This window comes from Alexandromys fortis, unplaced genomic scaffold (genome assembly GCF_014885135.2).
Source record: "Alexandromys fortis isolate MF-2015 unplaced genomic scaffold, M_Fortis_MF-2015_v1.1 scaffold_39, whole genome shotgun sequence".
Taxonomy (NCBI): Eukaryota; Metazoa; Chordata; class Mammalia; order Rodentia; family Cricetidae; genus Alexandromys; species Alexandromys fortis.
Genome location: NW_026067918.1, coordinates 8,684,052 through 8,706,705, shown reverse-complemented (window position 1 = coordinate 8,706,705; position 22,654 = coordinate 8,684,052). Strand labels below are relative to the sequence as shown.

Genomic DNA, 22,654 nt, shown 5'->3' with positions numbered 1-22,654 from the left:
CCCCCCCCCCCCCCCCCCCGTCTTCATCTTTATTTTTATACATTTTTTTTTTTTTGAGACAGGAATCTGTTCTGGAATCTTCCCTCTGCTTGCTTTAGTGCTCTGATTGCTAGAATTGCAGGCATGGACCACTATAATTAGTTAAAAAGCATTTTAATGCTAACATTTACATATTAACATATAACAAAAAATTCAAACAAAAAAATAAAGTATGTTGTGAGCATTTCAATGATTCAATATCCAAATTCATTTCAGATGTCTTCTTGCAATAAGCAACAGCCTGAATTTCCTTGCTTTTTTCCCTTCCAAACTTTAAAATTCTGATTTGTACTACTCCGGTGGTCCTTAAACCTTTCTTGATAATGAGAACACAAGTCCTCCTTCTAGTCTTACCTGCACCTACTTAACTTCAAGAAAGGTTTGTGATCAAGAATCAGGGCCACGTTGACAAAAGCACCAAGTAAAACATAACAAAAGAATCTAGAAAGTAAATGGTAACAAAATAACTTCCCTTCCTTGCCTCCTCAGAGAGAGAAGCATTTAAATAATGAACCACTACTAGGGATGAACATACTTACACAAGTAGGAAGACCAGTTAAACTCACAAGCCAATATCAAACACCCATTGATACTTAGGTCATAGAAAACAACCAAGCTAGGAACAGTGGCTCATGCTTAGAACCCCAGCTCTAAGGAGGCTGAGGCAAGGGGGTCTGGAGCTCAAGGTTACACAGCAAGTTTGTGGTCAGCTTGGGCTTCATGAGACTCTGTCTCAAACCCAATCAAGCACCCCCAAATCCCAAATTTCAGCGTCAAAGTTACTACAATACGGTCCAGATTAAAAAACTTAATTTTCAAAGGGAACTATTACTCCACCAATTCAACTTTTTTCTTCCTTTTGTGGTGCTGGGATCAAGCTCTGGACACGCTTAGGCAAAGTGTTCTCCCATGAACAACATTACCCAGCTGATTCCAAACAATAGCAAAAAAGGGACAGAGTTAAACATGGAATGGATGGAACACCGTTTTAAACAGCCCTGGATCTGGGAGATTTACCCACCGACTGCTTACTGTTCTCATCCTCCTCTTCTTCATAGCCATCTTCATCACCCCCTAGTCGAGAGAAGTCATCTTCTCCGTAGGCATCAGATACCAAGCCGCCTTTCTCTTCTGAAAGAGGAGAAGGAGAGGATGATGAGATGGGGAGGGGGCCACAAACAGATTTCTGAAAAAATGGTGGTCAAGATTACTTCTGAAGACAAAAAGGGAACCTAGGTCTCAGGTAAGTGATCACAGGCCCAGATTAGAGTCTGCACTTAGGAAGACCAAATGATGAATAGGGGTGTTGAGGCCATCAGTGGTGGCACACAATTTTAATCCCAGCACTCAGGAGGCAGAGGCAGGCGGATCTCTGTGAGTTTGAGGCCAGCCTGGTCTACAGAGTGAGTTCCTGGGCAGCCAGGGTTACACAGAGAAACCCTGTCTCAAAAACCAAACAATAACAAAAAGAATTCTGTTCCCATTATGATTTCCAGTCAGAGGGCAAAACTGATGGGTTTCAAAAACTCAAAAAGAATCACCCAGGTGCCTTAAAAGGCTTAGGAATGTCCAGCACATTCTATCCTAGAGCTACAGAATTACGCACTTTGGAGACACGTACTTTTTTGATTTTTCGAGACAGGGTTTCTCTGTGTAGCTTTGGATCCTGTCCTGGAACTAGCTCTTGTAGACCAGGCTGGACTCGAACTCTAAAGAGATCCACCTGCCTCTGCCTCCCAAGTGCTGGGATTAAAGGTGTGCGCCACCACCGCCCGGCGAGACACGTACTTTTAAAAGCCCTAAGACGACTCATTTAGAGCCTACTCCTAAATAAAAGTTATCAACTTAACGAGACACAAGTTTTCTTGTGTCTCTCTCTCTCCCCATCAAACAACGAGAGTGGGACTGAACCGCGATGAGGCACCCTTGGTCCTTCCTCCGGAGGGCACGATGCCTGGCAGAGGTTCGCAGAAAGGGAGCGCATTCGCACTAGAGGTCCTAGCGCTCCGCCTGCCCGAGGACGTCGGCTGCGCTCTGGGGTTCCAGGGCCCGATACCTGGAGCACAATGAGCATCTCTTCCCCCTCAAACCCCGCTGGAGAAGAAGCATTTTTAACCGTAGGAGACTCCGAACCCCTTTCCAGCTCAAGCCTCACCAGCTGCGCCACCCACAGCATCGACTCCAGCCTCGCCATCAGACTCAGGCTCTGAATCCTCCGCATAAACTGCAAGAGACGACAAAACGTTCTTCTTCCCCGCCATCTTATTCCCACAGGACGGTGTGGCTCACGCCTATGACTCACGTCGCCGATTGACGTGCGGGAAAACCAATTTCTTCCGGACCCCAGAAGCCGCCGCGCTAGAACGAAAACCAATCAAAATGGCCATGCTTGGGTGGGCCCCGCCCCTTCGTCGCGATGCTTGGGAACGTCATCAGCACGGGACGGAAATGCGGTTTTGCGGCTTTTGCTTCACCTGGAGCGGGTTGTTTTCTGAGTTAGTGTGGAGTGGAGCGTTCATTCACAGCCAGCCGAAAAGAGCCTGGGCTCTGATGTCTTGGGGCGCATTCGACTGGTGAAGGGCGAAACTGTTGACTTGGGGGATCAGAGGAAGAAGAGGGAAGGTGGGGGCGGGGGGCGCGGTCTCCTGGAGTGGTTGCTACGACTTTGCTTCTAGAACAAGGACCCTAGAAAAGGGATTCCAAATTCTCCTGGCTGTTTTGAAGACATTTATGGACTTTTATTGTGGTCCAGTTTCTATGTCTGTTCTACTGGCCTGGAATAGTTAAGTGTTTTTTTTTTTTTGCTTGTTTTTGTTTTTATTTATTAAGGGAGAAGTAATGTTAACCTCCCAGGAATGTATTGCGTGAAGCAATTCAACCTTCAGTTTTATTGCATGAGAAAGATATGTTTAAGTGTAACATAGCGGGTTGTAATGGTAGAAGACACATCGCCTGTATTTTAAAGTGGGACGGAGCATTTTCGTAACAACCTTTGACCACCCTTGCGGTAAGCTTTTGGCTGAGGCTTTTTGCTAAGATGAGCGCCCACCCTTCCTCCACTCCCTCCGACCCGGAGCGGCGAGTCCGGACCACCCTGAAGAAAGTCTTTGGATTTGATTCTTTTAAAACGCCTTTACAGGAGAGTGCGACCATGGCTGTAGCGAAAGGTAACATCCTGTTTTGCAGACCCCTAGCTGTACCGTGGTAGCACACTGTAACACACCTTCCCTTGACTCTTCCCACCCGCCTCACTCTGGGTCCGTTACTCGTTTGGAAATCTTTCACAGCCAAAGCTAGGGGGTGCTTATTGGTGATAGGTTTCTGTTTATTTCTTATTTTCTTTATTGGCAATCTGTGTAGCCCTGACTGGCCCCAAATTTGAGCCCATCTTTCTGCCTGCTGAATTTAAGTGCTGAGATTGCAGGTGTGGGCCACCGTGACTGGCTACAGACTTGGAGTTTTAATGAGAGAACCACCAACACTTGTTCTGTTTTGTTGTTGTTGTTGTTGTTTTGTAGCCAGACCTACAGATTGCTTTTGTAGTCTGATCCTAGATGCCCATCTTGTTTGTGTGCAGGGTAGCAAGGGTAGCAGTAATGCCTAATCTTGTTGTTGCCCTGTGCAATCTTCTCACTGAAGATGGAGTAGCTTGAGTTCCAGATACAGAATGATAATACTGTAAATTGGAGATAGGGCGCCTGGGGTTGTCCAGGTGTGAGCAGCAGTGTCACAGTAAGTATATTTTTGTTGTTTTTGTTTTTTGAGACAGGGTTTCTTTATGTTCTGGCTGTCCTGGAACTCACTTTGTAGACCAGGTTGAACTCGCCTGCCTCTGCCTCCCGAATGCTGGGATTAAAGGCCACCACTGCCCAGCCTATTTTTTTATTTTAATTAATTAACTAATTAATTAATTTTGAGATAAGTTTTCTCTGTCTAGCCTTGCCTGTCTTGGAACTGGCAGGCTTCGAATTTAGAGATCTGCCTGCCTCTGCCTCCTGAGTCCTGGGATTAAAGGTGTGCGCCACCACCAACTGGCAAGGATATGTTTATAAACAGACTTCTAAGTAACAAATAGCTTTGCATGTGTCCTCAGGTGTGCCCAATATTCTGCTTTTCTGGCTGTTTAATCCAAACACTCAGATCCCAGCAACTGAACATTACTTAATTCTTGTTTTTCTTCTCATTTTTTTTTGGAAATAGGTTCTCACTATGTGGCTTTGGCTGCTTAGCCGGCTGTGTAGACCAGGCTGGCCTCAAACTCCCAGAGATCTGTTTTCCTATACCTCCTTGAATGCATGCTTTCTCTCTCTCTCTCTCTCTCTCTCTCTCTCTCTCTCTCTCTCTCTCTCTCTCTCTCTGTCTCTTTCTTTCTTTCTTTCTTTCTTTCTTTCTTTCTTTCTTTCTTTCTTTTTTGAGACAGGATTTCTCTGTGTAGCCTTGGCTGTACTGGGATTCACTTTGTAGACCATTTTTCAGTACTGTTAAGGAGTTCAAGACCACTAAGACTCAATTTAGATCGTAATTAGCCAGATTTATTAAAGCTATCAGGACCACAGCCTCTACCCTGAATCAGATGTGCCACCTAGAGGTGGGAGAAGGAAGGGCTTTTAAAGGCACGATTAACAAGAGATGATCTGCTCTGCCAAGATTAGATGGTCAAAGTGACCTCAAAATAGTTCTCGAATATCTGCGTGAACAAGTTCCAGAAGCCAAAATGAGCAGTTGGCCATAACAAACAGATGCGCAGGGCTGTACATTTCTGGGTGGGAGTCAAGGAGTCAGGGTTGCTGGGAACTTATCTTGCAGGAACTGAACAGCTGTTAAGTACCAAGATGGATGCCTAGCACAAAAGGGAGTTTCTTTAGCCACCACGATTCCATTGTTAGAAGCAGTTTGTCCGAATGGCTATGTCTTTCAAGGTCTTTGCCCTTCACATACAAAGGGTGGGGAAGGGAATACTGAGACATACCCATGGGCAGACACTCAGCTCAGTGGTTTTCCTACATTTCATTTGATTTATAGCTACCAGGACCGCTTAGCCCTCTAATCCCAGCATTTGGGAGGCAGGGTTAGGAGGATCATGCAAGTTCAAAACCAGCTCAGTTCACATAGCAGGTTCCAAGCTAGCCATGGTTATATAGTGAACATCTTTTAAATTTTAATATTTTGATTATTTCACAGTCAAATTGGTAATTTCACAAAATGCACCCAATCACCCTTATTCCTCAGTTCTTCCAGGTCTGTCTCCCACCTTTGTGGCCTCCTCCCAAAAGATTAAAGAAAATCCAATTGTGTTGTCCACATAGTGACTGGAGCATTGTCAAACTCCTGGTGGCCAAACTTAAAGAAAAACGAGTCCATTCTCCCCCACCCCACAAAAAAAAGTCTTACACCAGGCGGTGGTGGTGCATGCCTTTAATCCCAGCCCTTGGGAGGCAGAGGCAGGTGAGTGTCTGTGAGTTCGAGGCCAGCCTGGTCTACAAGAGCTAGTTCCAGGACAGCTATGACTGTTACATGGGAAACCCTGTCTCAAAAAAACAAAAAAGAAAAAGTGAGTCCCTCCCCACCCCACCAGTAGCCATCTGTTAGTTAGTGAACACTCCTTCTTTATAAAAATTACTTCTTCAAGACCCTTCCTGTAAAAGCAGACAGGATATGTTGAGATGTTGTCTTGTCCTTGCAGGTGACAAGGATGTCTTTGTGTGCATGCCCACGGGGGCAGGGAAATCTCTGTGCTATCAGCTCCCTGCCCTGTTGGCCAAAGGAATCACCATTGTAGTCTCTCCTCTTATTGCTTTGATTCAGGTGAGTCTTGGGGAATGAACACGAAAACCCAAACAGATTGGGAGGGAAAGGAATGTATCGCTTGTTTGTTTTGACCGTTTTTTTGTTCAGTCTTCAGATAAACATATATTGTGTGTTGAATATGGTTCCTTCCCTTACTCTACTACTCTTTCCTTGCCCCCTTCTGTCTCTTTGTCCTTCTGCCTAATTTTACTTTTTTTGTTTTTTCGAGAAAGGGTTTCTCTGTAGCTTTGGAGCCTGTCCTGGAACTCCCTTTGTAGACCAGGCTGGCCTCGAACTCACAGAGATCCGCCTGCCTCTGCCTCCCGAGTGCTGGGATTACAGGCGTGCGCCACCATCGCCTGGCCTAATTTTACTTTTAATTTTATGTCATACACATATTTTAAAACCATTTTGCTACATTATGTTTATCCTGTATTGGCTGCCTTCCTTTCACCATATATGTACAGGAGGTTAACTGTCATGATTGGCAGCAGGCACCATTACCTGGAGATCCATCTTGATGGCATTTGTTTTGTTTTTAAGCCTTGGCTGCCTTTGAACTTCCATTTCTACCACCTTACCTCATGAGTGCTAGAGTCCTGTGCATGTGTCTCCAGATCCACCTTGAAGAGAAGAGATTTTATTGCTAGAAATTTCACTTATTGGCCTCAGGGGTTAAGTGAGTCGGCTCAGTGGTTAAGACACTTGTTCTTGCAGAAGACCAGGGTTTGAGCACCCACATGGAGTCTCACCACCTCCTCAGGCAATAGATACTCTTGTGGTACACAGACATACATTTAGGTAAAAGACACCACACACATAGAAATTTCACGTCTTAATTTGGCCTCTGCCTCTTTTCTCTGATTTGCTTAGGTAATTGTGCCGAGTTTCTCTATTGCCCAAATGTAGGGCTCTCCACTAGTGCATAGCATTCTGATGAGTCACAGTGAATCTTTGATTTGATTTTTATTTTTTGAGACAGGGTATTGTGCAGCCCTGGCTGACCTTGAGTTTTCGTATATAAGCTAGCCTTGAAGTCACAGAGATCCTCCTGCCTATATCTGCAGATGTGTACTGCCACATCTGGCTTGAGGTTCTTTCCTTCTGTTGTTTATTGTCCAGAAATGTATCCAGCCATACCTGTACATGTATGCCTTTCCTCTCCCGTGTGTGCTCACAACAGGTATCCAGCCATACCTGTACATGCATGCCTTTCCTCTCCCGTGTGTGCTCACAACAGGAAAGAAGATATGGGTGGATAGATCAATAAATTGTACAGGGGGCCTGCAGGAATGGCTCAGAAGTTAAGAGCACTGGCTTCCAGAGGACCAGAATTAAATTCCCAGCAACCACATGGCAGCCCACAACTGTCTTTAACTCTGGTTTCAGGGATCCAGCACCCTTACACAAACATACATGTAGGCAAAATACTAATGCACATAAAATAAGTAAATTTTTAAAAAAATGATCTAGGGGAGTGTCTGGTGTTTTATTTTAGCACACATACAGGGATGTACAGCACAAAAAAATGGAGAGAAACTGAAACTTATTAGTATCTGCCCTGCAGATGTCGTGACTGTAGTGCCTGCAGGTGGGCTGGTAGGCCTGAGGAAGCACAGCCATGTGTGACGAGCTGCCCGCGACCTAGAAGAGCAGCAGGAAGACAGAATGGCCATGGCATCAAGGCTTTGTGCCGAGGGCGTTTACGTGCATCCATTTCACTCGCTCTTTTCTTTTTCCTTCTTTATTTCCAGACAGGGTTTCTCTGTAGCCCTGGCTGTCCTGAAGCTCATTGTGTAGACCAGGCCGGCCTCAGAGTCAGAAAACTGCCTGCCTCTGCTCCCCGAGTTTAAAGGCGTGTGGCGCCACTCCTGGCCTCCTTTCTTTTTTATCTCTTGAGGCAAGGTCTCTTCTAGCCTGGGTTGGCCTCAGACTCCTTATCCTCTGGCTTCCACATCTGAGATCCTGAGATTACAGGCTCATGCACCATCTCCCCTTTGACCCTGTTCTGTAGTTCCTGTGGTAGGAGTGAGGGGCACAGTGATGAGGATGGACTGGGTCTCGGAGAGTGTATGGCAATTAAGGGAGCCAGCAGCAGGCCCAGGCTTTCTGACTCGGAAGCTGTTCTGTGTTCCGGGGGGAGATGCTGTGCTCATTGTCTGGTCCTGAGGGCTAATGGTTCTCTACTGCATATCCTCTGCTCTCAGGACCAGGTGGACCACCTGCTGGCCTTGAAGGTGCCAGTTAGTTCCCTCAACTCCAAGCTCTCGGTACAGGAGAGGAAGGAGCTGCTGTCTGACCTGAAGCAAGACAAACCTCGGACCAAACTTCTATACATCACCCCGGAGATGGCAGCTTCAGCCTCCTTCCAGCCCACCCTGACTTCCCTCGTGTCCCGAAACCTGCTCTCCTACTTGGTGGTGGATGAAGCTCACTGTGTTTCGCAGTGGGGACATGACTTCCGGCCTGACTATTTGCATCTGGGTGCCCTCCGTTCCTGCCTGGCACATGCCTCGTGTGTGGCTCTCACTGCTACAGCCACCCCGCAGGTTCAAGAGGATGTGTTTGCTGCCCTATGCTTGAAGCACCCAGTGGCCTCTTTCAAGACTCCCTGCTTCCGGGCGAATCTCTTCTACGATGTGCAGTTCAAGGAACTCATTCCTGACCTCTATGGGGACCTGAGGGACTTTTGCCTTAAGGCTCTTGGGCAGAAGGCCGATAAAGGGGTGAGGTGTAGACGGAAGTTATAGGGTGGGGAGGCCAAAGTGCTGTCTGCAGCACAGACGTAGCTGCTGTTTTCAAAGCCCCTTGCTTTTCTAGTTATCTTAGCTAGGCTCTTTAGAACTTGTGTACAAAGAGAGTTCCCCCTTTTTAACTGAACATTTACCTTCCTCGCTGGGATTCTCTGGTCTCAGATCCTACTGTGGGAGGCAGGTGAATGGTCCTTGTATGTCTGGTAGGCCTACGCAGGGTTCTCAGAGAGGAAGCAGGGGAATTAGAAAGCCTAGATTTTGGATTTTCGCTCTGGTCCCTCTCTCTTTTTTTTTTTTTTTTTTTTTTTTTTTTAGTTTTGATGCTGGGTCTTGCCATGTAGCCTCTGATGTTCTGGGTGCCCCTAATGTAGATCAGGTTGGCTTTGTCCGAGGTTTGCCTGGTCCCTACTGCTGGGATTAAAGGCATACAGCACTATGCCAGGATTGGTCCTGCTTTTTTTTTTTTTTTTTGAGTGATGAGCCCTGTTGACTGCTCAGCTTAAGAGAAGACTGAGACAGAGAAAGCATGGGGCTTTGAGAGCAGGCTGTGCTCTGGTGAGAGGCTGGTTGTCCCATCCTTCCCTGATTGCTATCTTCCCACCTCTTCCTGCTCAGCAGTTATCTGGCTGCGGCATTGTCTACTGCAGGACTAGAGACTCTTGTGACCAGCTGGCCGTAGAGCTCAGCCGCAGGGGTGTGAAGGCCAAGGCTTACCACGCAGGTAAGAGGTGCCAGCTCTCCTGTCCTCTGCACTGTCTCTTCGTTATGATCCTCAGTAGCAGGGTGGTCTGGTACTATTTAAGTCCCCTAGGAGGAGTCTAGAAAGTTGGGCCTCTAGAATTCTTTCTTCTGTCCTGTGCCTACCCAGAAGCAGACAAAGAAACTTTGGTGTTTTTCCTGCAAGCTTATCTGTGTATCTTTTGCACGCATAGTGCCCACAGATACCCTAGGAGGGCATCAGATCCCTTGGAATTGGGATTACAGATGATTGTGAGCTGTGGGTGCTGGGAATTGAACCCTGATTCTCTGAAAGGACAGCTGGTGCTCTTAACTGTTGAGCTATCTTTCCAGCCCCAGGTGATAGTTTTTTATGGGCCCAGGTATTATTTAAAAAAAAAAAAACCCACAGACTTTGGAGACCTATGAACTTAAGTTCTTGGTTCTCATGCTTATTGAATATTCTTTGCTGTTCCTGGGCTAAGTTCTTATATTTATTTTTGGGTTTTTGAAGCAGGCTCTCACTATATATCTCTAGCTGACCTGGAACTCACTATGGCGACCAGGCTTTGAACTCGCAGATCCTCCTGTATCTGCCTCCCAAGTGCTGGGATTAAAGGCATGTGCCAACATACTTGGCTGGCTAGTTCAGGTTCTATGAGGTTAAGTGCCTGGTCCATGGTTATGTGGGTAAGAAGTGATGGATTCAGGGTATAGGTAAAAGTGTCCAGGACAGTAGCAAACCCAAGATAACTCCCACATCCTGAAGAGAAACCCACGGGAGATGTGAGTCTTCCTTGCTCACCCTCCCCTCTTTTCCAGGGCTGAAGGTGTCTGATAGAACACAGGTACAGAACGAGTGGATGGAGGAGAAGGTCCCTGTAATTGTTGCAACGATCAGTTTTGGAATGGGAGTGGACAAAGCTAATGTCCGGTAAACTCTGGTTCTTGCGTTATGTTGGGGGCTTGGCTTATAGTGCTGTGTGCAAAGTCTACAAGTCTGTGTGCTTGTCTAGGGCCACTGAAGAGGGCGGCCACCAGGGGAATCCTACAGTTTCTGGGTGGCATGATTCTCCACCTGAGGGAACTTGGCAGTGTGTTACCAGGTTGTCCATAACAATCTGGTTCGCATTCGTCTTTCAGGGAGGACCTCGGACCTGGAGGAAGTAACTGTTTCAGCTTTTTCCCTGTGGGCATCAAAGCTGAAGATCTTGTCTCCCTTATCACTATTCCTTGGCAGTCTAGAAGAATAGGCGCCATCCTAGCCTCATCTCACTCTGGCGACCCTAGGAAAGGTTTTTACTTCCAGCCATGGTCTGACATCATGGGCTACTGCAGGAAGCCCCTTGTCCTAACAACAACAGAAATGCCTTGTATGATTTGCAGAGCACTTCTGCGTACATGCCATTAAGTCTCACCCTGTCACTGGGTAGGAGTAGTCACTCTACTAACTGGAATTGTGCCCTTGAAGAAACACAGATTGTAGAATCAGGAGTTGAGCCCGGTCTGCTGTGGCTTGTTAGGAGCCAAGTTTAAGTCAGATTCCCTCAGGCTCCAGTCCTAGCTCTGTTCTTCCTTCACTGGGTGTTCTCATAGACTCACCTCTCTGATCTCCTTGAAGAGTAGGCTAATTTGTGTGATGGCCACCGACAAAGGAAGCATGTAGCAACTGATGCATAGTAGGTATTTAATAACTGTCTCCTTTCTTCTTCAAGGGGGTTGTAAAGTAAGATCATGCGGCTCATAAGAAACAATTTCTTTGAAATTTATTTTTGCATGTAGATGTGCAGTACCCACAAGGGCCGGAAATGTATGTCAAATCTGGAGCTGGAGTTATAGGTGGTTGTGAGCTACTCAACATGGGTGCTGATAATTAATCCTGGGGTCCTCTACAAGAGCAGTGCAGTTCTTAACTGCTGAACTCTCTCTTTGGCCTCTGATCTTTATTTATTGAGATAGGGTCAAACTGTGTAGCCCTAGCAAGCCTGGAACTTCCTATATGATGTGGGATTCCCCTCTGTATGCTGTAAATACCATTGGTTAAGAAAGAACTGCCTTGGCCTGTGATAGGGCAAAAGAATAGAGCTGGGCAGGGAAAACTAAACTGAATGCTAGGAGAAAGGAGGCAGAGTAAGGAGAAGCCATGGAGCTGCCGCCAGAGGCAGACATGCTAAAACTTTGCTGGTAGGCCATGACCTCGTGGTGATGCACAGATTAGTGGAGATGGGTTAAATTAAGATATAAGTGTTAGCCAATTAAAAGCTAGAGCTAATGGACCAAGCAGTGATTTAAATAATATAGTTTCTGTGTGCTTATTTTAGTTCTGGGTGGTCAGGACAAACAAGTGAGCACCTCCAACTCATATATAGACCAGACCAACATCTCAGATGCACCTGCCTTTGCCTCCTGGGTGCTGGCTAAAGGTGTGCACCAACATGCCCAGTCTGTTCTGGGTTTTTGTTTTGTTTTGTTTTGTTTTTTAAGGTAGGGTTTCTCTATGTAGCCATGGCTATTCTAGAGCTTTCTCTGTATACTAGGCTGATCTTAAACTTGGCAATCCATCTGCCTCCCAAGTGCTGGGATTAAAGGGGTGTGCCACCACTGCCTAGTTTGCTCAGCCTGTTCTTCAGTCTGATATTTATTCTGGCCTCTGGCTTTAAGGGTTTGTTTTGTTTTTCATTTTTATTTTATGGGTATTTTGCCTGCGTGTATGTCTGTGCACCACAGGTGTGCCTGGTGCCTGCAGAGACCAAAAGAAGGGCTTGGATCCCCTGTACCTGCAGTTAAAGAAGGTTGTGAGCTGCCACATGGGTGCTGGGACTCACACCCTTGTTGACAGAGTTTTCTGTCCTGCCAAGTCCCATAGCCATTAAGTCCCAAAGAAATACAGAGTTCTATATTAATTATAAACTGGTTGGCTTATTAGCTCAGACATCTTATTAATTAACTCTTAAGTCTTACATTAACCCATAATTCTTGTCTGTGTTAGCCATGTGGCTTTGTACCTTTCATCAGCGAGGCATTCTAATTTTGCTTCCTCTACGTCTGGGTGACAACTGCAGACTGAGTCTTTCCTCTTCCCAGAATTCTCCTGTTCTGTTCGCCCCACCTATACTTCCTGCCTGGCTACTAGCCAATCAGCATTTTATTAAACCAATACAAGTCACAAATCTTTACAGGGTATAAGACCATTGTCCTACAGCAGCCCCCCCCCATTTTTTTTTTTTCAAAACAAGAACTCTGAATCTAACCTTTGTTTGGCTTTTTTCCTGACCACTATTCATAAAAACTTGTAATCAATATTCCAAACAAAGACAACCATCCATAATCCATTTTTTGGGACTATGGGCCTAGTTTTCTAGGCTACCTCATGTTGATTGGGGGTGCTGATAATTTTCTGGGGACCTAAAGAAGATTTAGGATTATGGTCAAGTACTGACTGGAATATTCTGTAAGGCTTGATCATATCAACCAGCAGTCTTGAGGCTGTTCTGAATGTAGACCTCAGAGAAAACTCCAGCAGTGGTCCTCCAAAATGTTGATCATTTGAGCCATCCGCTCCTGTTGGAGATTCTTCAGGGGGTATTAGTCCATCAAACAACATTAGTCCAGAAGGAATCCACAGGTTCTCATCTTTTGTGGAAACAAAAGCAGAATACCCTATTCTCTGGAAAAACAGCCAGTGCTCTTAACCATTGGACCATCCCTTCTGTTCTGACTGTTGAGGTTTTTTTTTTTTTTTTTTTTAATTTTGCCCTATTTATTAGACTTTCTCTGATAACTCCAGCTGTGGCCTCTTAGTTGGGCTGCTCTATGTCAGAAAGGCCTGTTTGAAGGGCCACAGGGGTCTTACCCAGCTGACGCTGATATATTCTAGGGTTCTCTTGTGTGTTAGTTCCCCTGTACCTGGCCCCAGGGAGTAAGCACTTCTCCTGACAGGATCCCTCCTCTGGAGCACTCAAGTCTCCCATAGATATCTTATCCTTTTGTATTCTACAGATTTGTTGCCCATTGGAATATTGCCAAATCCATGGCTGGCTACTACCAGGAATCTGGCCGTGCTGGCAGGGATGGGAAACAATCTTGGTGCCGTCTTTATTACTCTAGAAATGACCGAGACCAAGTCAACTTCCTCATCAGAAAGGAAATAATCAAACTCCAGGTAAGTCCCAGGCAGTGGACACCCTTGTTGTCTGAACCTTCCCCTCCAATTCATATAGCTCATTGCTGAGCCTAGAGAGTGTCTATAAACTAGGGCTGGTTCTGGCCTGGAAAGATACCCAAGGGACGTGGTGTGATGGGTGAGCAGGTTGCTGGTGACAAACTGGCTTAAACTTCTCCTTGTTAATATCTTACCTGAGTACCACCTTGTATCTGTTGTTAAATATAGACACAATCATCCTTGCCTTGTTTTAGTGAGCCTTGTTACATGAGTGTTTCCCCGTATTCTGTTTTTTTCTTTAGCCACTTAATTTTTTAAAATGTTTATCCAATTATTTTTAGAAAGCCCAAAGCAGACCCAAACTAGAAAGGAGTATGGTGTGAGATGGGTACTTTATAAGTCACCAGGAAAATGAGGGACTCAAAAGTCAACGCTGAGGAAAAGATGAAATTAGTTCCTACATGTTCTGTGTATGTGTAGCGCCTGCACTACGGGATAGTTCGCGAGCCGGGGAAGGAGCTGGAGATTTAAACACATACACAGACAGGGTTTCTCTTTGTAACTCCCCTAGCTATCCTGGAACTCACTCTGTAGACCAGGCCGACCTCAAACTCAAGATGTTCACCTGCTTCTGCCTCCCGAGTGCTAGGATTTAAAGCATGTGCCAACATGCCTGGTGATTTTTGTTTTAATTTGCATGCTTTGGTGTGGTGGGAACACTACTGCACGCACATGGAGGTCAGAGAACACACTGTAGGAATCCGTTCTCCCTCCACCCTTTAGGTGCTGGATCCAGCTCAGTTCATTGGCTCTGATGGCAGACCAATCACATTTCTCTGTTAAGCCATCGTGTCAGTACATAACTCACAAAGCAAAAGCCAAAACGAGCTGAGTATGGTGGTGAAGACCTGTGATTCTGAACTCAGGAGGCAGAGCAGGGAGACTGAGGGTCAAGGACAGCCAAGACTACCTAGTGAGTTCCAGGTCAACCTAGGCTTCATAGCAAAAGTTTGTCTCAAAAAACCAAAAGGCGGGCTGGAGAGATGGCTCAGAGGTTAAGAGCATTGCCTGCTCTTCCAAACAAAGGTCCTGAGTTCAATTCCCAGCAACCACATGGTGGCTCACAACCATCTGTAATGGGGTCTGGTGCCCTCTTCTGACCTGCAGGCATATACACAGACAAAATATTGTATACATAATAAATAAATAAATTTTTAAAAAAACAAACAAAAGGCCGGGTGTGGTTCACTAGTGGAGCTCATGCTATGCACTCGGGAGCCCAGTTCGCCTCCCACAGTAAACAAGCAAGCGGATAAAAACGAAACAGGAAACAGAAACAGAAACAAGCTTGATGCTGTGGTGTGTGTGTGCTCACACAGCAGCTTGGGAGAGAAGGAAGGTGCTGAGAAGAGCCTTGTACACAGTCCACCCCCCAAACATGCAAATAAATAATAAATGTTGCAAATTGAACACAATTATTTCTGATCTCCACCCAAGTGACAGTAAAGGAATAAAAAGGTAAACTCACAAGGGTGAGGAGCACCAGAGAGGGGACAGCAGCAAGCAGCAGTGTCAACTAATGGTGTAGTGAACACCCTAGCTCTCGGGAGGCTGGGACAAGAGGATTGCTGTAGTTCTAGGTCAACCTGGGATGTGCACTGAGTTCAAGGCCAGCCTAGAAGATAAAATGAAACTGTATCTCAAATAACAAAACAAGCCAAGTGGTGGTGGTACGTGCCTTTAATCCCGGCACTCAGGAGACAAAGGCAGGAGAATCTCTTGAGTTCAAGCCCAGCCTGGTCTACAGAGTGAATTCCAGGACAGGCTCCAAAATTACAAAGGAAAACCCTGTCTTGAAAAACCAAACAAACAAACAAAATAAACAAAAGAATAACAGAAAAAAGGCAAATGTCTGCCTAGGAAACCCCAATTTAGAAGACTTCGTTAAAAAAAAAAAAATCTGGGGTAAAGGGCTTCAGAAATGGCTCAGTGACTTCGGTCCCATGGAATTCAGTGCCCTCTTCTGGTTTCCTTGGGTATTGCAAGCACATAGCGCACGTTAAAAACAAGAACAAAAGCAGCACTCATACATATAAACAACTCTTTGAAGATATACACAAAAAATGCATTCAAAACTTAGGGCTGAAGAGTTGTCTCGGTAGTTAAGGGCACTTGCTGCTCTCTCAGAGGATCCAGGTCTAACATCCAGCACCCATATAGCAACTCACAGCCATGTGTGACTCCACTTCTGGGGGATCTGATGCCCTTTTCTGGCCTCCAAGGGCACCAGGCGCGTGTGTGGTGCACAGATATGCACACAGGCAAAACATTCATACATGTAAAGTTAAAACAAGAAAACAACAATCTGTGCTGGGAAGAGGGCGCAGAGGGCACAGTGCTGGCCATGCAGTGTGAGGGAAACCTGAGATTGATGGGTGCTGGCCCGGAGCAAAATCATAGATGCTGCTGGGGGCAGAAGGTTCAAGGAAGTTTTCAAAAATCCAGTTGACTGCTCTTTTGGGCTCCTGTGGAAATGAATTCTTCGTTGTGTCAGAACATCTGGGCGTGAACTAGTCTCACTGAAATCTAAAGAAGTCAGGACAGAGAGAAGCAGCTGTTTTTCAGGGGAAACAGCGCTGTACAAAAGAGGAAATGTGACCGTGGCAATGTAAAATTGTAACCGTGGGGTTCAGCTCGGAACTGTGTTGACATAGCCATGATGGGGAAAAGACTGCCATCACAAGAAATTGCAGCTGGGGCTAGAGGTGCAGTTCTGTGGAAGAACTCTTGCCTAACTGTCCAGGTTTAATTTCCAGCACAGCACATCAATACATAGTCAGTATTGCTGGGGTCAGAACCCAGGTTCTCAGACGGGCTAGGCAAGTCACTGTGCTAGAGCCTTAGCTAAGATTCTTTAAAACAACAACAAGCTGGGCAGTGGTGGTGCGCGCCTTAGAAGACAGAGGCAGGTGGATCTCTGTGGGTTCAAGGCCAGCCTGGTCTGCAGCATGAATTCCAGGAGACAGACAAGTCTATACAGAGAAACCCTGTCTTGAAAAACCGAAACAAAGAAACAAACAAGGAAAACATCAACAAACATGGGGCTGGAGAGATGGCTCAGTAGGTAGGAGTCCTGGCTGCTCTTGCAGAGGACCCTGGTTCGATTCCCAGCACCCACATGACAGCTCACAACTATTTGTAACTCCAGCTCCAGGGGACCTGATGCTCCTCTGGACTCTGTGGGCACCAGGTACACAAGTAGTGCACCGACATACATACAGGCAAACACTCATACACATTGGTTAAAAGAATAATAGAACTTCTCTTAGCTTTAATGTACACGAGTGTTTTGCCTGCATGAGTGAGTGGGATTTTTGCACACCAAAAGAGGGCACAGATCCCTCGGAACTAGGTTACAGATAGTTGTGAGCCACCATGTGGGTGCTGGGAGCTGGACTGTGGGCCTTCTACAAGAGCAGTGTGTGCTTAGCTGCTGAGCCGTCTCTCTGAGCTCTTTAGACAAGCATACGAAGTAATGAGTCTCGTTAGCACTCCTCACCCATGCAGTCGCAGACTGCTGGTTTTCATGCTCTCAGTGCCCTTGTCTCTCCCCACAAAGTGTGCATTTTTCTGTGTCTTGGGCGATGAAGGAACTAAATGCAAAATTTCAATATTGCTTCAGATAACTATTTCCTTATTTTTTTATTTAATTTTTAAAAATTTTATTTGATGCTCATGAGTGTTTACTTACATGTGTGTTCATGTACCACATGTGTGTTTGGCGCCCAAGGAGGCCAGTAGAGGGATGGATCCCCTAGAACTTGGGTTACAGATGGTAGTAAGCCACCATGATTTGAACCCAGACCTTCTGTGAGAGCAGCCAGTGCTCTTAACCACTGAGCCATCTCTCCAGCCCCTCTAAAGTGAGACTTTCTTTCTTACATTTATTGTGTGTGAGCACATGCCACTGAATGTGTGCAGAGGTCAGAGAACAGCTTTTGGGGGTCCGTTCTCTCCTCCTACCATGTGGGTGCTGAGCTCAGACCTTCAGGCTTAGCAAGTGCCTACCCCGTAAGCCACCCTCTGACCCTAAATTGAGGAGTTTGTTTTGTTTTTGTTTTGTTTTTTTCAAGACAGGGTTTCTCTGTAGCTTTAGAGCCTGTCCTGGAACTTGCTCTATAGTCCAGGCTGGCCTCGAATTCACAGAGATCCACCTCTCTCTGCCTTCTGAGTGCTGGGATTAAAGGCATCCACCACCTTGCTCAATAATTTTTTTTAAATATTTATTTATTTATTATGTATGCAATATTCTGTCTGTGTGTACATCTGCAGGCCAGAAGAGGGCACCAGACCTCATTACAGATGGTTGTGAGCCACCATGTGGTTGCTGGGAATTGAACTCAGGACCTTTGGAAGAGCAGGCAATGCTCTTAACCGCTGAGCCATCTCTCCAGCCCCTCAATAATTTTTTTTTTAAGGAACTTTTGGTAATAGCTATAGAAGGAGCCAATAATGCACAATCTTATCTGCCCAGGGCTAACAGTTTAGGTTGTATCCTCTGGTATGTACATTAGCACATATGCTCATATATACGTGTTAGTACTCAGAGCTTGTATTTACTGTAAACAGAACTGGGTAGAATCATAGTTTCCCAGATGTCAGTCCCAGAGCTCTTTGCATGAGAATCTCTTATTTTGGAAAGGTGATCTTTTTTTTGGAAATGGCAGTTCTGAAAAGCTTCCATCCTCGAAAGTCCAACTCAGCAGTGAGTGGAGATGCTGATATATCGTCAGGCCTAGGGGCCTAGGGTGCTGCTCGGGGGGGGGGGGTGGCTTTCTTGTCCCTTCGTGTTCTCTCCTTCAGGACTTAACTTGGACTGGAGGACTAAGTGGTTGCTTTCTCTCGGCAGATAAAGAGAGGGATCAAAGCATCTGATAAAGCCGCCCTGCTGGCCTTCGATGCCCTGGTGACCTTCTGTGAAGAACTGGGGTGAGTAGGGCTGGGGATGTGGTATGGCCCAGTGGTAGAGCATTTGTGTAGCAGGTGCAGGGCCCTGGGCAAACCCCTGCATTGCCTCCCTGCTCCTCGAACCATTACTGTACCAGCTAATGCAAGCCATCCTTTAGGCCACCGAGCGTCCCCTACTTGCAAAGCTCATATTTCAAGCAATGTGGAAGTTAGTGTTAAGAATATTTTTTAACAGGAGTTCTCTGCTGACATAAAAATCCTAATCAAATCAAATCAGACCAAATTAAAAGATATCCAGGTTTAATTGGGTTCCTGTGCTCTTGGGTGGCCCCAAGGGGAACTGGACAGCCACAACAAGGAGTGGGGGGAGCGACCACATGTTTTTTGGGGGGGAGCAGGTTAAATAGACAGGGGGAGTAGTCTTGACCTTTTCTGGGAAGGAGTCAAGGTTTGATGGGCTACCTTGACCCTCCTCCAAGAGAGGTCAAGGTGCAAGGGGCACAGGGGTGGGACCTCCAAAGATGGAGACCAGAGACTTGATTTACAGTCAGGACCCTTCCTTTTTACTTCTGGAGGCCATGAACTCGAGCTCTCATGTGTGAGGATTTGTTCCACACTGGGGTTGTCATCCACTCCTCTGCCTACTTTGTGGATGGTTGACTGGCTCCATGAGTGATGTGGCCGGCTCTTGCCGCTGAGCTGGCTCTACTGACTGGGTGTGAGTCACTCCTGCTGCTTTACTTGCTTCTGATGGGGTCACACCAGCTTGCCCTGTTTCAGAGGCTGGCCTTTGACTCCTGGTTATCCCGACTGCCTCCTCCTCTCAAGTGTTTGGATTGTAGGCGTGTGTCACACACCTGGTGAGCTGTTCTCTCGCAGCCCCCGACAGAAGCTTTGGGCCCACTCATAGCTGATGGTAGCAGTGGGGGGTGTCACATGCTTTGGATAAGTCAGCTCTTCTGACAGGATACCAGCCAACCTGTGTGGAACCTGCTTACCTATAGTGGCAATGGGACGGGCGAGCTATGGGCCAGCCACGGAAAGGGACTTAGCTGCTCAATGGCAACTCGTGACCGGGCATGTAGTCAGTAGAATCCTATGTGAACGATGCCCAAGAAGAGTCAGTCTGTGGAAAAATCCATTCCTTCATCTGTGTGCAAATTGGAGCACTGATGGACTGAAGTGATTGCCTCAGACTTGAGTAAGCCAAGCCCCAGACAGGCCGTGGTCACAAAACTCATGATAGAAGCTACTGTCCTTGGGCTCCTTGAGGATCACAGTGCATGTGTTTGTCTCCTGCATGGGTCCTAGTCTCTGGGGGACGAGGGATGGCTGCTTCTGTGGTGTTCAGGATTGAACCCAGGAACTTGTGCATGTTATATGAGCCCTCTACCCATAAGCTCCTCTCCTAGCCCAGATACTGTCGTCTCGAAGCAGAGTGCTGCCACTTAAGTACGTGGTACTAGTGTCTCCTGGGGAGGGGAGGGGGTGCGCTTATTTGGGTTCTACATTTGGATTCTCAGTCTCCCTCCTCACTGGGGAGTTGGTGATACCGATTGAAGTATTTCCTTCTGGAAATGGCGTCTCTAATTTAGCCTCTGTGGCAGGATCACATGCAAAAAAGTGGCGGGTTGCTGTGCCAGGCCCACCGTTGGCTAAGGCCATACCACCAGAGCCCTTTGCTGCCCCTGGTACATGAGCGTGCTAAATTCACCTCCTTGGGCTGTTTCCACGCTAATTGTCAGTCTCCTCTGCTCCTCTGGGACTGCAGTGCTATGGCCTGCCGGGCAGTGGAACAGGTCTACACGGACCACTGCCTTTCTTCCTCCTGAGGCTTCTCCGTGCCTTGATAGGCCAGTTGGGAATGTACATCTATCTGTGGGGCCAAGAGGCCCATGCCCACCCCACCAAACCCCCATGGTTCGGTCTCACACCTCCTATCTTGTTGGCTCCTGAGGTTCTGGATCTCAGGACTCCTAGTCTCAGGTCTCAGGGAGAGTAAACCTTGCTGGCAGAGCTGTCAGCCGCTGCTCTTTAGGAAGAGACCGCTTGCTGTGTGAACAGAATCTGGCATGAAGGGAGAAAGCTCCTTTCAACAGGTGTTTGTTCCTTTTCTAATATTAGTTCTGGTTTGAGGCTGAAGTTGAGGTGTCTGTTCCCACCAGCCTCCCTTATGGCAGGCCCCTGGCAGTGAGGGGTAAGACCGGTGGGGTGGGCTCAGCTGTGTGGGTACGCAGCTAAAGGAAGCGGTTGTAAGGTTGGGGTGTGTAGGGTGGGATATGGTGGCCAGGGCGGGGCTTCCAGTGGTTTTTCTCTTGTCTCTGCCATGCAGCCATTTCTCAGAGCTGCAGCCGCAAAGCAGCGTGGCTCCCAGCAGGGCTTGAAATAGCAGTCTGGGCATTTTGGAGCGGAGAGGAGCTTTCCCTTTGTTCTGGGTAGAATTGTCTTGTGGGTCTCTGGACTATGGAGCTCGACTACTCAGCATCATCCAGGGGATCTGTCTGTGTGCTTCTTTGCTCTTTGCTTCTGCCAAGCCTTGTCTCATTGGGAAACACAATATTTAAAATTATATAATTGCTCATGAATGGGCTTTTGAAGAAAAAAGTACATGTTGGCTTTGTTTTGTTTTTCTTTTTTAAAATTGTGTGTATGAGTGTTCTCCGTGTGTGCCTGGTGCCCACAGAGGCCAGAAGAGGGGCATTGGTTTCCCTGGAACTGGAGTTACAGATAATTGTGAGCCACCACATGGGTGCTAGGGATCGAACCCCTGTCCTCTGCAGGAGCTGCTTAACAGTTAAGGTGCCCTTAACTGCTGAGCCAGCTCCCTAACCCTGTAAAGTGTTCTGAGAGTAACAGTGTTCCCCATCTGTCCCCATCTCTGGGGTCAGAGACAGGGAGCATTTGAGAGACACAGGTTTAGGCTGAGATGTGAAAGACAAGGAAGCGCTATACAGGCCACGGAGGGTGACGTGGTAGCCCAGTCAGGGGGAATGCATGCAAAAGTCAGAGTTTAGGAACTGAAGTTACCTTGTGAACCTAGGGGCCCGAGCAGCTTGTAAGAGCGATTCTGTTGCCTACAGGGCAGACCCCTGAGGTCTTGCAGCCCTTACTGTGGTTTGCTAGAGGGGCTAGAACCATGTCTGCATAGAAGATGAGCTCACGTTAGTGGATTTGAAAAGAAATTTTTACTTCATCTGATATTTTGTGTCCTTCTCTGTGAAGGACTTGTAAAATTGCCGCCTGGACAGGGACACTTATTAGAAGACCTTGTGAGCCTTTGCTGTTGTCTCCTGAGGTGGAACAGAGACCCTCTCCATGCGCGCAGTGTTCAGCTGGTAGCTGGGTGTGCGAGCTGGAAATGGTATCAGACCAGCCTTCCCATCCCGCTAATGGACCAATCCCAAAGCCAGACCCAGTGATTAGATTCTGAGCCCGAGGTACTGGAGGGCTCCCGCTGGTGTGGGCTGTCCCCTGCTGCCCTCTGAAGGCTCCAGAAGTCACTTCAGTCCTCCTCACATGCGGTACTTTCCACACACCCGTACACAATGGCGAATATGATGAAGAAGAGGAATGTGGCGATGAACAGGCCAATCACTACCAGGCCCCCCATGTCCCACGAGTTATTCCAGAATTCGTCATTCTGCGGGTCCTTGGGGATCACCATTTCGCCCGTGTAAATCTGGAAGAGGGGACAGAGGCCCTGAGTGCAGAGAGCTCAGAAAAACTGGATACATCTGGCTAGCCAACACTGAGGGCTCTCCCGCTTGGAAGATCTGGGGATAGCCTCAGGAATCTCTGGTTCATTTCTGACCAACTCGGTTATGAGCCAGGATGCCTCGCCCACCACTGAGGCCTCCTAGCTAGAACCTAAAATGGACCTCTGTGGATCGCCCCCTATTTTTATTGTCCCATTTGCCAGATGTTTGGGAGGCATTTTGAGAGAGGTGTAGCAACCCCACTGGCATTGATGGCGCACTTAAGTCTCAGCTCCTCAGAAGGCTGAATTCCTGCTTGAGCCCAAGAATTCCAAGCCAACAGGGAACAACAAAATCCTGTCTTTAAAAAAAAAAAAAAAAAAAAGTGGAACTGGAGACTGGAGAGATGTCTGCTCAGAAGTTAAGAACACTGATCACTCTTGCAGAGGACCCAAATTCAGTTCCCAGCACCCATGTGGCAGCTCACAATAGCATCCATAATGCCAGCTCCAGGGCACCAAACACCGTTTTTA

General features: G+C 47.0%; 2 protein-coding genes across 7 annotated transcripts in view; one reads left to right on the top strand and one right to left on the bottom strand.

Annotated features, from left to right (window-relative positions):
- Window positions 1–2,353, bottom strand: part of Sap30bp (SAP30 binding protein) — a 30,726-nt gene extending 28,373 nt beyond the window's left edge. For all 3 annotated transcript variants that reach the window (XR_007591346.1, XM_050140322.1, XM_050140323.1), the window contains exons 1-2: window positions 2,195–2,353; window positions 1,061–1,170 (exon numbers count right to left, since the gene is read on the bottom strand). Coding sequence is in view for 2 of the 3 variants with exons in the window: in XM_050140322.1 (XP_049996279.1) it covers window positions 1,061–1,170; window positions 2,195–2,300 (216 nt within the window). In the remaining variant the exon portion in view is untranslated. The remainder of the gene's footprint in view (window positions 1–1,060; window positions 1,171–2,194) is intronic.
- A 131-nt stretch (window positions 2,354–2,484) lies between these two features.
- Recql5 (RecQ like helicase 5) overlaps window positions 2,485–22,654 on the top strand; it is a 40,201-nt gene continuing 20,031 nt past the window's right edge. For 2 of the 4 annotated variants that reach the window (XM_050140212.1, XM_050140209.1), the window contains exons 1-7: window positions 2,485–3,206; window positions 5,723–5,844; window positions 8,034–8,552; window positions 9,198–9,300; window positions 10,119–10,230; window positions 13,296–13,458; window positions 18,368–18,447. In XM_050140212.1, coding sequence (XP_049996169.1) covers window positions 3,077–3,206; window positions 5,723–5,844; window positions 8,034–8,552; window positions 9,198–9,300; window positions 10,119–10,230; window positions 13,296–13,458; window positions 18,368–18,447 — 1,229 coding nt within the window. In that variant the 5' untranslated portion in view covers window positions 2,485–3,076. Of the gene's footprint in view, window positions 3,207–5,722; window positions 5,845–8,033; window positions 8,553–9,194; window positions 9,301–10,118; window positions 10,231–13,295; window positions 13,459–18,367; window positions 18,448–22,654 lie in introns of all 4 variants that reach the window. The other 2 variants (XM_050140210.1, XM_050140208.1) reach the window with 1 other exon arrangement.